Source organism: Triturus cristatus, chromosome 5_2 (genome assembly GCF_964204655.1).
Source record: "Triturus cristatus chromosome 5_2, aTriCri1.1, whole genome shotgun sequence".
Taxonomy (NCBI): domain Eukaryota; kingdom Metazoa; phylum Chordata; class Amphibia; order Caudata; family Salamandridae; genus Triturus; species Triturus cristatus.
In genome coordinates this window covers 467305379-467320947 of record NC_140588.1, presented here as the reverse complement: position 1 = coordinate 467320947, position 15569 = coordinate 467305379, and the positions used below count along the sequence as shown (strand labels likewise).

Below are 15569 nucleotides of genomic sequence, written 5' to 3'. Positions count from 1 at the left end.
CACCGCCAGGGGAAACACTGCTGTACAGTCTATGCACAGTGTGAATTCTGCAGCTCATATGCCTCGAACAGAAAATGCTACTTACCACTATGCATCTGTTCTTGGCATGTAGAGCTGCAGAGATTCACACGCCCACCCACCTGTATCTGTTCCAGTGTTACCTTACTTGGATACATTCACATGGACATCTTTTCTGTTTCTACAAACTCCATCATTTCCCATCATGGCGAACAACAATCTGAGGATGGAGTCGATGCCCATGCGCACTATCGTCCAAGGGAGGAGTCACCTATCTTGTGACTTCGGAAGACTTCTTCAAGGACAACAACAAGGTGCAAGCATCCGAGCCCAACACCAGATGGCCATCTATGCACAGTGTGTGAATCTCTGCAGCTCTACATGCCAAGAACAGATGCATACTGGTAAGTAGCTTTTTCCTTCTCTTCAGCATTCATAGCACTTCTCCAACATTGCTTATTTCATATATTCACATGCTTGAATCATTCTCCGTCATCAGTGTGGGATTCTCTGGTACATTACAGTAGCTATAAACAATTAGAAAATGTCAGTAGATCTAAACAAGTTTTTTTAGTTGCACAGCCTCCTCATTTGAAGCAACAAGAACTTCCGCCAGTGAGGTGGGAATGTCAGATCTCCTCTTCCTAGAGGTAACCATAGCTCAGATTTCTGCTGCATGTCATGTGTGGGGCAGTCCCTGGGCAGAGCCTGTCAGTGGATTCTGGGTTTTGCTTTCTTGGTCTGGCTTGGGACTGATCCGACCGTGTCTTTAGCTTTCACAGTACTGTAATTTTTGTGTGAAATATGATATTTTCTGGGCCAGGGAGACCTTTAACTTACACAAGATTTACCTTCATGACCCTCATTCCCAGTGTATGTATGGTATTTGTCCTGTTCATAAGGTTTCTTGCCGTGACATTTGTAAAATACTTACTCTAAAGGTCAAAGAGGGCAGATTGGCATTATATTTACTGGATAAAGAGTATTTCTCTCCATCTAAGGATAATGCCCCCTCTTTGGGGGCAGCATCCATAAAAAGTGCTCCACCAAGCATTTCTACACAGGCAGGGCAAAAAACGGAGACCTGTATAAGTCCTCTGAATTTGTTTTATTTTGCACAGTGCTTGCAACCACCTAATCTCAAACTAAATCTGGACCTAGTGAACACTCCCGAAGAAAAGGTTTTCTGTCAGTGAAAAAATATCATTTAAATGATGACCACCCTTCTTCTTGGAGGGAAAAACTATTGGAAAGCATCCCATTAACGGTGAACTAAAAAATGACGTCAACAACCTCAACTTGCAGTACCGGCTCTACCTCTACATCTGCCTGACCACTTTTCAGTACTAACACCTCCCCCAACCTCCATGGGAACCATCTCCGAAATCAGTCCCGTTTTCATTGCTTAATGGAAAGGACTGCCAAGAAATTCAAACTGCCAATTACTTCAGTAGAACAGCAATGATGTCTTTAAAACTTTAAGTAACAGCTACAAAAGCCTACAAATCCAATGCCAATCCTGGATTTTGTCCGGGCTGAAGCTAACGTAGACACCTGCTATTATTTTGTTACTGCCTCGGGAGAAAAAATAGAGGCCCCCAATTTTAGCAGGAACATGTTTGACTGGCCATCCGAAGTCAAACTCTGTTATAGCTTAAGCTGGTCAGAGAAGATCTAAAAAACCCATTATGCTATCATCTTGCCTTCCCGGCAGATAGCGTATGGACATTCTGGGCTGAAGAGTTAGTTTTATTAAGGCGCCTAACACTCTGGTAATTCTAGGACTTTGACTGCCAAATGTGGCATGACATGCAGCATTGTTTGACTTCATACAGCAGATAAAAAGGACACTGCTAAAACTGTCCACAAAAAGAGCGAAAAATTTTGATAGCCTCATCTTGTATGGAAAACACAAGAGATACAACATAGGCATCTGAAAGTGACAATTCGTTATAGATTCCTTACCTTTGAATTCCCCCCAGGCGTCAGACTGGATCCGGAGCATTTTTCTTTAGCAGTACCCCCTGCGTGTCGGATGGTGGCGTCATTCGGCTCCGCGTTCGTCGTTGGCGTCGTGGTCGCCAGGATGATGTTGCAGTAGCTAGGAGAGAGTGGTACCTCCAGTCACTGACTGACTTTTTGTCGACGTCGTTTTTGAGTCTTCGACTCCTAGTGCACGTTAGTGATGCCTGTTTTCAAGGCTTGCGGATCCTGCCGATGGTTGATATCGGTGACTGATCCGCACCGCGTGTGCCTGTACTATTGGTAATCCGACCACAACTCCAAATTGTGTTCTGACTGCCGGACCATGAACCCTAAGTCTTTGCGGGAGCTGTCCTGAAAGCTTCTCGAGGCCTGGCAGTCTGCTCCAGGCCGCTCGAGGTACCGGTCGCAGAGCCACCACCAATCTTCTAAGTCTTCCAACTTCTCCAGTAAGTTGAAGCACAAGAAGTTGAAGAAGCATTGTCACTCTTTGACTTCTCCCTCTCCGTCACCCTACACGACGTTGGATGCAGGTGATGCCACCGCCCGGCTCTGGGCGACCGCTCTTTCCTCTCCCAACACCCTTCTCCTGAGAGCTTGGTGGTCCAAGTCTCCACGTCCAAAGGTGCGTTCCCTAACGCACTAACTGATGGGGAATCCAAAAAGCTGAACCACCTTGCAAAGAAGTTGTTATCTTCCTCCTGATTGGGACTGCAGTCGGTAAACACTGCATGTCTTTTGGGCAGTTACACCCACTCCGTGTGAGATACAGTGGTGCAAGTGCTGCCCCAGTGCCTGGAGGAGGCCAGGGCTATACTCTCCCGCGCAGTTGCCGAGGGGAGAGACGCAGCAAAGTTTAACATTCGCTGTGGACTGGACACTGTAGCCCTTCGACGATATGCCTGGCAGAAGTTGACTGGTTTTTCAGGGGATGTCCAAGCTACTCTTATGGACATGCCCTTTGATGGTCGTCACCTGTTCGGTGACAAGGCAGACAATGCGCTGGATCGCTTTAAGGACTCTCGGGCTACAGCCAAGTCCTTGGGCCTCTCCACCATCAAACCTTAGTCTGCCTTTCGACCCTTTCATGGCTACGGAAGTGGTGCCCCGCTACATTCCGCCCAGACCCACAGGCCGGCGCAAGCTGTTCAGGCCCTGTGCATTCGGGACCTTGGGAACCACCGCCGTTGGTCTGGGGGCCAGTGCGTGGGCCAGTCCACCACAGCCCCCTCTGCAGCAGCCTCCAAACCCTCCTAGACCAACCTTTCAGGGCCCCCAATCGCCAGTGGGCGACAGGATTCGCCATCACCTCCCCCCACTGGCGCACCATCACATCGGACAGTTGGGTTTTGCAGATAGTCCGAAGGGGCTACTCCCTCACCTTCGAGACTACCCCTCCATCCATGCCACCTCTGGGGTAGCACAGTCCAAATCACGAGACGTCTGAAACCAGCATGTTTGTGGTGGAAATTCTTAACTCCAATCTTATAGCAGATCTCTTTGCAACCTTTAACAGAAAGAATTGTACTGACTGTAGAAACATCCATGGATGGCTGGGGTGCCCACCTGCAAGAACTATCATCCAGCGGCCTCTGGTAAGATACAGGAAGAAAGCTTCACATCGGTGTGCTGGAGCTCCGGGCAATAAATTAAGCATGCCTTCTGAGACTGGAAGGTCAAGGAGTTGTGATCAGAAAAGACAATATGATATCTATCTTCTACGTAGCCAAACAAGAGCTAACAAAGTCCAGACCTCTCTCAGAAGAGGCTCAATGGCTATGGGACTGGGCCTATTCTCACAAGATGAACCTTTCTGTGGAACCCCTGCCAGGTCGCCAAAATGACCAGGCAGATGCGCTCACTCGACATCTATCAGACTGCCACGAGTAGGAATAACACCAGGACCAAGTAGATTGAATATTTTGACAATGCGGTCAACCCATGATAGATCTCTTCGCAACCTAGAGTAATAAGAAATGGCAGTACTTTGGAGCAGATTTTAGCATCCAGGGGGAAATGCCTTTTCGATAAGTTGGCCCAAATTCTTTTCATACACTTGTCATCCATTTCTTCTAATCCCCAGGGTGTTGAAGGCTTAAATTGATCATTGCACTGTGATCCTCATTGCTCAGGCGTAGCCACGCCAATGCTGGTACAGTAAACTCATGCATTTGTCTGAAATTGCACTCCAGACTCTCCTCCAGACACCACAGAGATAAAGCACCACAACCCCAAGTTGTCAGCATGGTACCTGACCACTTAGAGTTTGGCCACTTGGATCCAACGCAGAACTATAGAAACATCCTAGCACAGGCAAGTGCTCCTGCAAGTACAAAACCTTAGTGCCAGCAAATGCTTTCCTCTGCTTCAAATATAACCTCATCAAGTACAACCTTACTTGTTGGATGTGGCCAAGAGTGGACTCAAAATATTCCTCAGATAAAGTCCATCTGGATGAAATATTAAGATTGAGAAGAACAGATCTATTGTTATCTACTCTGTTCTCCGAATGAACGATAAAGCAATTTATGAAAGGGCTTATCAGGACATATACATCTGTACAATGCCCTCCAGTTCTGTGGGAGCTCAGTGCTGTCTCCAGCCAGTTAATGCAATCTCCCTTTGAGCTAGTAGACCGTGCACACCCAAACTGTATTTCTTGGAAGACAGCACTTCAGCATTCACCATCAAGGAACCATTTCTTTGGTTCACAAAGGACAGCGTCATCCTGAGAACCAATCCTAGATTTGTACTTAAGGTTCCTACTGACTTTCTCTTAAATAAGCCAGTCATTCTACTATCTTTATTCCCAGACCAGTTAACATCATCAGAAAGATCATTACATTCATTGGATTTACTTTGATGCCTACGTTTCTCCTTTGATAATAACAAAGAACAATTACTCATCAGATCAGCTGTTCATCTCTTTTGGACAGCCTGAAAGATACGATTTTATCTTAGTCTGCATTGTCTTCTCTCACACCAAGGCCACTTAAGTGTCCACGCAAGGGAAGAGTTGTACAGTTTCAACTGTGGCTATATATACTGGCCCTTGCAGAGCTCCTGAAAGAGCAGGCACACATTCACGAAGCTCTATTGCCTAGACGTGAGCGCAAAAGATGATAGAGCAGTGGGACAGGAAGTCCTCAGAAACCTGTTTCAATAAAGGTGAGCCTGCTTCCATCTTTATATTGCATGGATATATACTGCTTTTTAGTCTGAAATGGTAAGCAATAGAACATGATTACTATTCTTATCCAAGCATGTGAATATATGAAAGATTACAACATTGGAGAACTGAAGTAACAGGTATGTAACTAATTTCATTCCTGAGCTCAGTTCTTTTTTTCCCCATGTGCACTGGAGCCGATTCAGGACCCATCCATCCTTAAATCTGCCAGGGCCTTTTTGTTCTAAAAATGTACTAGCTTTTGTCAGCTTAGTTCTCCAGTGAAACAGTGCTCTGCTGTAACGAGTCAGGAAAATCAAGAAAACCCCCTAGCCACTCTGCGACAGGTTTCTGATTACACTCTCTTCTTAGGAATTCTCAATTTCCAGTTCCTTCCCTTTTTTGACTTAGGCAAGGGTCAAACTACTTTACACTCACCTAATATTGGCTTTGTCCATACAAAGGCGACTCCAACCTGTGTTCTAATCTGGAGCACTTCGCGGTTGCCTTCAGCTGGCTCAGTGCTTTGCCTGCCTATCTCGCTTTTACTGGACCAGGAGTCTGCTTCTGGTGCTGCACTTGGTGCCTGCATTTTCTTCTCTATGCACTGTTAACCTTCAATGTGTTGCCTCCTGCCAACACCCTTGCTCTTACTCTGAAAGGTCCCGCCTATGACTCCTTCCCACCATCAACTTGGTAAGTGGGATGAGAGTGGGGGCCAGGCAGGCAGAGGTGCCAAAAATTAGATAGTACCCCCGTAACTGGACTGAAGAAACGGTTTGTGCCCGGTCGGAGCAGAGTATTGCACGTGGTCAAGGACCAGGTGTTGGTGGATGTGTTGAGTCTGCAGTGGTTGCTGCAGAGAGATGGTTTGCAAGAAGAAAAAGCGGACTAGTGCTGCCCACACCCCAGGGACCTTATTCGGTCAGTAACTTATTTTGCATCATTATCTACAAGACTATTGAAACATTATTTTTGTGAAACCAAAATGTTTAATTAGCAAAGGGTTTTAAAACTACATAAATTAAGCTTGGTGTTAGTGTTTTTAACAGTTTTTTTTTTTTTTTTTTTTAAATAAGCACAAATCTAATGCCTGGTCAACACCATGAATCTTGTGTTGGAGTATTGCTGTTAGAATTAAAGCGCATTATTTCAGGTGTCTCTTAGTAGATATACATTGTCTTTTTGGTTATTGTTTTTTCCCTACACATGTTCTCTTGAGGATTTTTGTACAGGTTAAAATCCAAATTAATGACCTATCCTTTTTACCTAGAGTCCATTTTACTCAAACTTAAGTATGAAAAGAATGTAAAGGTTTACTTGAGGTTTAAGAATGTTGTCGGTGTCTATAGTACCTCTGCTATTTTTATTTAATTCATAGATTGGAAACATTTCTTAATGATGTACTTATCGTTGACTGCTTAACTTATTTTTCCTTGTAGTTCTTTAGTATGATTTCATTTTCCACTTACATTTACACCTGCCTATTTAACTGTTTCTTTAGTCGTATTTGTGGGAGTCCTTGTCCTGCAGTTTGGCCTGATGTCATAAAGCTACCATATTTCAACACCATGAAACCAAAGAAGCAGTACCGCCGAAAACTCAGAGAAGAATTTATTTTGTAAGGATACATTTTTTCCCAGTTGCTTATTTAATTACAGTTTTCTTACAATCATCATTAGAATGAATTTAAGTGTTTATCATCCTTTCAGTGGTGTAGTCCTGTATTAAATTATGAGCATGTGCTTTCTGTTGTGCGGGTAATGGTGAGTCAATAAGTACATACACCTTACCTTTAGAATAACCCCCTGGTGCCAGACTGAATCCTGAAAATGTTCACAGCATTGCTGTTAAGTGCCGGGCGGCAGAGCCATGTGACTGAGCTGCATTACGCCCCGTACATGATGAGGCAGAGCAGATGTATGTTGATGCCACACTTGCACACAGACGTCACTTTCTTTCCTACAGATTCAGATCTAGAGCTCCACTCTTCTTTCTCTGTCGTTTGACAAACTTTTTGCCAAAACAATTTTTCCCCAATTCTTGAAACCAGTGTACAAGGCAACTGGTTCGGATACTCGCTTCCCTGCATTTCCAAGAGCCAGAGCGACCCCCGTTCAATTTAAAGAATTGTATGAGGCCATGCCAAATTTTTGAGTGGCCTGACCCCTCCGGCATGCTTTCGGGCCACCTCGGGGGGTGTTATGCACCAGTGCCACCAGCCCCAGCACTGATGTCTCCCACTGGATCTGCCCATGGATCCAGAGTGGTGCTGGTCGTGCCATTGCAACCTTTGCCGATGCTCCCAGTGACACCAGCCCTATTCTCATTCCCAACGACCTGGAGCTGGTACCGTGTCGACCAACGCCGAATCCGGTGCCTACAGCTCCTAGGCTGCTTCCTGAGCCCTATTCCGAAGGGCTTTTATTGGGAGAAGAATGGGAGTGGTCGCTGGACCCTTCAGAAGACTAGCCTTATGAGGACATGAACCGGTATGAGGAGTTGGGTGAAGCCAGCAGACTGGATACCTCTCCAGATACTGGCATGCTTCCACCGTGGCGAAGAAGGGTGTATCTTACGCAATGGTGATGCGTAGGGCGGCTGATGTCCTTGACTTTCAGCTACCCTCAGTGGCGGTCTAGACTAACATCTTAACAGAAGTGCTACAACCCTCGCTACCTTTTAATGAAGCCTTCATGGGCGTCCTGCTGGGAACCTGGTCCAAACCCAGCACAGGGGCTCCTGTGAACAGGAGGATCACCTACCGCCACTGCCCTTCCCCTGGCGACCCAAACTTCCTTACTACCCACCCCACCCCGAAGAGCTTGGTGGTCCAAGCTTCTACTTCCCAAGGTGCATTCCCTGCTGCTTTCACTGACAGGGAATCAACCAGCATTGGCATAGCCAATAGGTCTCGCCCTTAGGGACCTTATAAGTTTTCAGCCATGCAGCACATTATCCTGGTTGCTATCGCATCTACTGTTCTTTAACGTGGAAGCTTTGACACTAATAGGCATACTATAGAGCTGCATTGAAAACTACTTAGTGTTATTTTTGTATAACTAATAGTCTGAACTCGCATGAAGGCCTGCATGCACATTAGTGTACACACAAAAAACCTAAGTTGCCAGAAACTGCAGATCTGTAAAAGCTGTAAACTGTAATGCTTTCATTCACTTCAACTTCTGTACTGGTGCAAAGGCAAGATAACATGTATATACAGTTAAGCAACTTCATGTTACTCATTATTATTGTACACCTGAAGATAACCAGTTTACCGAAATCCAAACAGATTAACAGAAAGGTATTAGTCCACTCTGGTAAGACGCAGGTGAGCATATTCTACGGTCAACTACAGACCCCATAAGTTTACAAAATATGAATGCTCTTAATCAGAAGCATGATTAATAAAAACTCTGCCCGCTCTCTGAAACAGAAAAAGTATCCTGAGTGCTCAGAGTAAATAAACATGTCAGTGAAAGTGTTTCTGTTGAATTCATTTATACAATACTAACAATCATGAGTGTTGGCACACCAGTACTTGTATGCTACGTTTTAAAATGGAGGCTACATTTTGTTGCCTGTTACAGTTTCTAGTATTCGTCATTTTCTCAGTTGAGATTTGGTGAGAGCATGCCTTCCGACATTTCTGTGCCTAATGCGGGCAGCTACTTTGTGGGAGTTAACAAGCACTTCACAGCTTATTCCTGAAGGGCACAGGATGGTTGTTAAATGGAGCATTATTGTTGAGAATAATTTGCTAAATGTTCCAAAGGCATTGACATCTACCGAAATTCCTGCATAAATACAACTATTATATGAACGTCAGCAGTATGAGTTATAAGGCAATTACTGAGCAACTCCACCTGTCCATGCTTACTTACAAACAGTGCATAACAAGACTAGTGAAAAAGAAAAGCACATAAAAAAGCACAGTCCAGAGAACTGACCTATTGTGCCAAGTCAACAGGAGGTGAAAAGGCTACCATTTACGAAACAAAGAACTAAATCCAAGACTGGAGCAAAATGTTGTTAAAAAGCAACCCTCTCGCAACTCCACCAAACCAAGAGCCCTCTCTCGAGAAGTACTTTGAGAGAATGGCAATTTGTAGGACTTCTGAAACTGCTGTTTACCATTTAAAACACTTTTCTGCAAAATATTTAAAGGAACAGTTATGTTTGGGTCGAAAAGAAACTGCTGAAGGGCAGGCATTATACAAGACCAATAATGCCTGATTTATTGCCACAGAAGTACGGATGCCGCTGTGGTTGTGGAATGACCTTTAAACCTTGCTGTTGGATGGAAGAATGTGCTGCAATAACAGTCTGAAAACAGAGTAACAAAAGCCCGACCAAAGTTTAATGTCGGTTTCTAAATGCAGCATTACAGAGACACTTCATTTCCATTACATCACTAATGTCTTCCGGGTTCTATGATTTAATTGAAGTAGATATTCTGCTTTATAAATTCATAAATAAGATGGTCTTTTAATTTCACGGTAACTAATCTGGAAACCAGTTTATGATGTAGCTAATTACTGTGGCACAAAGCTTCTCTGTTGATCCTAGCATGGAAGACTCCACTGAATAACAAAAAGCCAAATGTCTTCGAGGAAAACAACAATTTATACATACCGTTGCTGAAAAATTTCACATTTTAATAACTGTTGCGCTCACCAGTAGTCAACGTGCTGAAAGAGAGAGCAGGGAGGGTGCAGGCTGGAGCAGATATTTCACACGTCTCAACGGTAGAGACAGCAGCCGGCCCGGGCAGTGCCCAACAGTCAAGCCATACAGAACAAGGGAGAGATAGCAGCACTGCCTTAGCATTGGGATAGCAGCAGCGATGGCATCGGAGCAGCCCCGGCTCCCGTCCTCCATCACGTTCCCAAAACAGTAAAGTAAACTCGGCCATGCAGATTCCCGGGTGTCCCGCAAGTGGTGTGCGGAGGTGAAAATAATTTTTTAAAATCAAGAACGGTGAAGGGGGCGGGCAAACACGGCACAGGGAGTCGCATTATAAATGAAACCACTGCGTTCCATGAATGGTGTGTGTGTGTGTGCGCGCGCGTACTCACGCGCTGAAAATTTATACAAGCGGTCTTCAAAGTGGACACGGACAGGGCGGAGCAAGTAGGCGCCTGGCTGCAAAAGTGAAAGCAGCTGCAGCGTCCACACGCTTTGTGTGCCCGCGAACGATAGCGGTGTTGGGGGTGAGCGAGAACGGTGGTGGGGGGCGTTCAAACACGGCACAGGGTGACGCAATATAAATGAACCATGGACACTGACAGGGCGGAGCAAGTGGGCGCGCAGCTGCTAAAGTGAAAGCAGCTGCAGCATCCACACGCTTTGTGTACCCACGAGCGATGCGCTGAGCCCATGACGAGAGAGGTAAGCCTGATGGCGCCTCTGCTCGTGACTGTGCGTGTAACCGCACGCTCGAGGCAACACAGAAAGCGTGTGGTCGCATTTTAAAATGCCACTCACTAAAAGTCTCGCCAGCGCAGCGCATAGGCTGCCTCAGGCGAGACCTAAAAAGGCTGGACAGTTGGGGCTAGACTTTTTTTTTTCTTCCACCAGCCTTCCTTTACAGTCTGTGAACACTGCATGCTTATTGGGCCATTATTCCCACTCTTAGTAGGAAATGGTTGCACAAGTACTGCCACAGGTCCCGGAGAAGGCCCGGGCCATCCTGTCACAAGCTGTAACACACAAGAGAGATGCAGCAAAGTTCGCCATTCGATGTGGATTAGATGCGACCGACTTGCTGGGCAGAGTGATTTCAACGATGACTGCTGTTGGACGCCACACCTGGCTGAGAACATCTGGCTTTTCCGAGTATGTCCAGGCTTTGCTCATGAACATGCCCTTTGATGGCACCTGTCTCTTCGGAGACGAGGCAGACTTGGCGCTGGAGCACTTTAAGGACTCACGGGCTGCGGTGAAGTCCTTGGACCTCTCAGTTGCCTCTCTTCCTTTGGTGGCCACGGAAAGGGTTTTCAGCTGTGCCAGCCATATGCCAGTCAGTCGTGCAAGTTCCACACCCCATGTGTGTGGATGAGGGCGTTGGTCAGGTAGCCAGAGGTCCAGGCAAGCCACCAGCCTCCTTGGCAGCTTCTGCCTCCAAACTTGCCCTTCCAGACCATGGGTGTTCAGTTGGTGGCAGGCTCCGCCATCACCTCCACCACTGGCAAAAAATCACTTCAGACAGGTGGGTTCTCCAGATTATTCAGAGGGGCTACTTACTCCCCTTCAAGACTGCTACTCTCTCCATGCCTCCAACATCCCACTGTCTGACGGAGAATCATCTACTTGTGTTCCAAGAGGAATTTATGGCTCTCTTGACCAAGGGAGCAATAGAGAGGGTTCAGATGCCAGAAGTAGGATGTGGTTGCTATTGCCGCCTCTTTCTGTTCCCTTAAAAAGGACAAGGGCCTACATCCTATCCTAGACCTCCGGGCCCTCAGTTACTTTTTCAAAATTGAGGATTTCAGGATGCTCACGTTGGATCAGGTCTTGTCTGCTCTGGAGACTGGATCATAGATTTGGACTTGCAGGACGCTTATTTTCACATCCTCGTCCTGCCTGCCCACAGGCGTTCCCTGCGACCCACGGTGAGCCACTAGCACGATCAATTCATGGTGCTCCCTTTTGGTCTTACCTTTGCCCCTCTTTGTGTTCACTGAGGTGATGGCGGTGGTTGCAGCTCTTATGCGGAGATCAGGGGTTCCAGTCTTCCCCTATCTTGACGACTGGCTGTTGAAGGCGGATTCACCACAGGCCCGTTGTCTTCCACCTTCAGACTACGATGGACCTTCTGCATTCGCTGGGGTTCACTATCGTGTCGAAGTCACACCTGACTTACTCTCAGACGCTGCCTTTCATTGGAGCGGTTCTGGACACAGTGCAGTTTCTGATCGGCGAGTCCAGGATATTCAGGCTATGATACCGATGTTTCAGCCTCTATCCTGGATTTCGGTGAGAATAATTCTGTGGCTGCTGGGCCTCATGGAGTCCTGCATCCTACTAGTGACATGTCTGGTGGCATATGTGGGCTCTGCAGTAGGAGCTGAAGTTTCAGTGGGCGCAGCATCAGGGGAATCTCCCAGACATGATCCAGATTTCAGAGAAAACTGAACGAGACCTGCAGTGGTGGTTAACAAATCGCGATTTGGTCACAGGCATACCCCTCTCCCACCCCCAACCAGATCTTACAGAAGTGACAGATGTCACTTCTGGGATGGGTCAGGCCATCTGGAAGGGGTGGAGATCAGAGGACCCTGGTCTCCTGCAGAATCCGATCTCCACATCAACATGCTGGAGCTCTGAGCAATCCGATTGGCATTAAAAGCCTTTCTACCCTCCATCAAAGGAAGGCTTGTTCACGTGTTCAGACAACACCACCACCATGTGGTACTGCAACAAACAGGGTGGAGTGGGGTCGTGGACCCTGTCAAGAGGTTCTGCGTCTCTGGAAACGGCTAGAACAGCAAGGCATATCCCTGGTGGTTCAACACTGGCAGGATCTCTGAACGCAAGGGTGGACTAACTGTATGTATGCCTAGCACATCACGAGTGTCGTCTCCATTCATCGATGGCAAAAGGATTTTCAGCAGTGGGGACAGCCTCTGTTAGATCTGTTCACCTCCACAAAGAACGTGCAAAGTCAGCATTTCGGGCTGGACTGTTCCCATGAGGCACAGGGTCAGACTGATTTGCATATGGCCATGTCTGAACTGGGGTGGCAGAGTGGGCTAAAGAACGGTGATGGATTAAAACCAGATCAGTTGACTGGGGGTGAGTGCTTGCAATGTTCAACACTCCGTCCATCATTTCCTTTGGTTTTTGCTTTGTTCGCCATAAGTTGGCAGGGTATGCTCAGACGTGAGTCCCTTGCTCACTTTGCCACTGGATTCAAGCAAGCCTGGCTGAAGACGGCTGAAATGCCAGAAACCGCTCCTAGGAAGCTTGTTTCCGGTCCAGGGAAGACATGGCTTGGCAGTTCAGGCTGGACTGTTCCCATGAGGCACAGGGTCAGACTGATTTGCATATGGGCATGTCTGAACTGGGGTGGCAGAGTGGGCTAAAGAACGGTGATGGATTAAACCCAGATCAGTTGACTGCTTGCAATGTTCAACACTCCGTCCATCATTTCCTTTGGTTTTTGCCATGTTATTTTGGTAGCCAGGCATCCCCTCCACTAAAATGGTATACGCCTGCTGGTGGAAGAAATTTGTAATATGTTGTACATAGAAGTCCATCAACCCTCACTCTGCTTCCCTTTGTAATGTATTATTGTTTTTTGTTTTTTTTGGTTTAGAAAGCTTTATTGGGTAAATTAGGCATAGTAAAACATCAGTACAGGAGAGAAACAATGCAAAAAGATAATGGAACAATAGTAAATTAAACAAAAATACAATTCGATCCCAAAAGAGGGATTTAATAAACAATACCTATGAGAATAGCTTTTTACGGGTGTTTTTGTGGGAGGGGAAAAGAAAGAGAAAGAAGGGAAAGGGGGGTGAGGGGGAAGAGAAAAGGGCAATGCAAAATCATTAGTAGACGTTCCGTAGACAAGTGAAAGTGAAATATATGTCAATAAAAAGATAAATAAATAAAATTAAAAAAATGAAAAAAGGGGAGGAAAGTCAGGGAGTATGTTTGGAAAGAAAATTGGTTAAAGACCATAACAAATCCTTTTTGATTAGCAGAGGTACTGTTGTTTATTTTGACCCTTGTCCAGCAGGGCTCTGCTCTCGGCACCCTGAAAGAGTATTTGGCTGCTTTCATGAGGCTGCCAGACTCACCCTCTTTATTTTAGTCACCCATTGTACATAGATTCCTCGAACGCCTTGGTTTCCACCTTCCCCCTTAATTATGCCTCAGTGGGATCTTTTTGTTCTCACCTTCCTTATGTGTGCTTCTTTCATATACCCATCCCACAGACACCAAGTTCAGGATAGGGCAAGAGCATTACCAGTTTGCTGTGCTTGTATTCGCCCCTACCAGTGCCTCTCTGTTATTAAAGAAAGTGATGGTGGTGCTCTCAGCAGGTCTTTGGAGGTTGGGGATATCGGCATTCTCATACCTCAACGAGTGGCTTTAAAGGCAGGCTCACCTCGGTCATTCATAGACCACCTCCATATGACCACGAACCTTCTTACATCTCTGGAGTTCATAATCAATGTGCTGAAGTCACATCATACTCCTTTGATTTGTTTTAAAGGATACCTCCTGGATATTGTACTGTTCCGGTCCTTCCCTCTGTTGTGAGTCCAGGACATTCAGGCTCTGATCCCGATGTTGCAGCCTGGGTACAGGATCTCATTAGGAGTGGCTCTGATGCTTCTTTGCCGATTAGCATTCTGTATCCTGCTTGTGGACTGTGCCAGGTGGCATATGCAGGCTCTGCATGATAGGTGAAGTCTCCGTGGGCCTAACAACTGGGGAACCTGTACAAGTCCATCCAAATTTCAAAGGAGCTTGCAAAACATCTGCAGTGATGGCCTGCATTTCTAGCATCACCCAGAGTTCATGGTCTTAAAGCATGGGTCACTACTAGGTTAGGCGGCGACATTCGGGCAAGATGGAGATCTTGCGTCTCTGGTCGAATTCAGACTCCTCATTCTGTTTGGGTTGCAGGTCATCACCTGACTTTCAAAGCATTTCTCTTGCCCATCAAGGGGACGCTGGTGTAAGTTCTCAAAGGCAACCCAACGGCCATGTGATGCTGCAACAATCTAGGAGGGGTGGATTCCTGGATCCTGTGCTATGAGGCTGTTCTTCTCTGGAGTTGACTTTGGCCATCAGGGCATATATCTGGCCATGAACCACCTTGTGGGATCTTTGGATGCTAAGGCGGACTAACTCTGCCAACTGCGCTTTGTGGATCACGAAAGACAAATACATCCTGTGGTGGCGCATTGAATTTTCCAATAATGGAGAGAACCGTGGTTATATCTTACCTCCACCTTCAAGAGCGCACAGTGTCAAAATTCTTGGTGTACTTGAGCTCCCACGAAGGCTATTTCTAGGAGATGCATTCAGGCAAGAGTGGAACACTGGCGTCCTGTACGATTTTCTGCTGCTACTACTCTGTTTTTAAGATACTCAGCAATGACCAGGCCCAAGTCATCATAGTGTGCGGATTGGGCTAGGAGAGTGTGGTACCCAAAACATCTGGGCATGAGCACCTGTCCCCAGATCGGGCATTGGTTTAGACCGAACGCCAGCAGTTGACTGCGGTCAGTCTACCTCTTGAAATCATGGATGTTATTCCTACCACCGTGACTCCTACAGAATCCATTTATTCACGGCACTGGGACAAGTTTGTGGCCTGGTGTGGCACCCACAACATGGACCCATTGCAAGCTAAGCTTTCTAAGTCTGTTTTGTCTTT

General features: G+C 46.4%; 1 protein-coding gene across 3 annotated transcripts in view; it reads left to right on the top strand.

The window, feature by feature from the left end:
- The window catches only part of CDK13 (cyclin dependent kinase 13), an 807643-nt gene that overhangs the window by 607312 nt on the left and 184762 nt on the right, over positions 1-15569 (top strand). For all 3 annotated transcript variants that reach the window (XM_085607435.1, XM_085607434.1, XM_085607433.1), the window contains exon 12: positions 6675-6791. In XM_085607435.1, coding sequence (XP_085463561.1) covers positions 6675-6791 — 117 coding nt within the window. The remainder of the gene's footprint in view (positions 1-6674; positions 6792-15569) is intronic.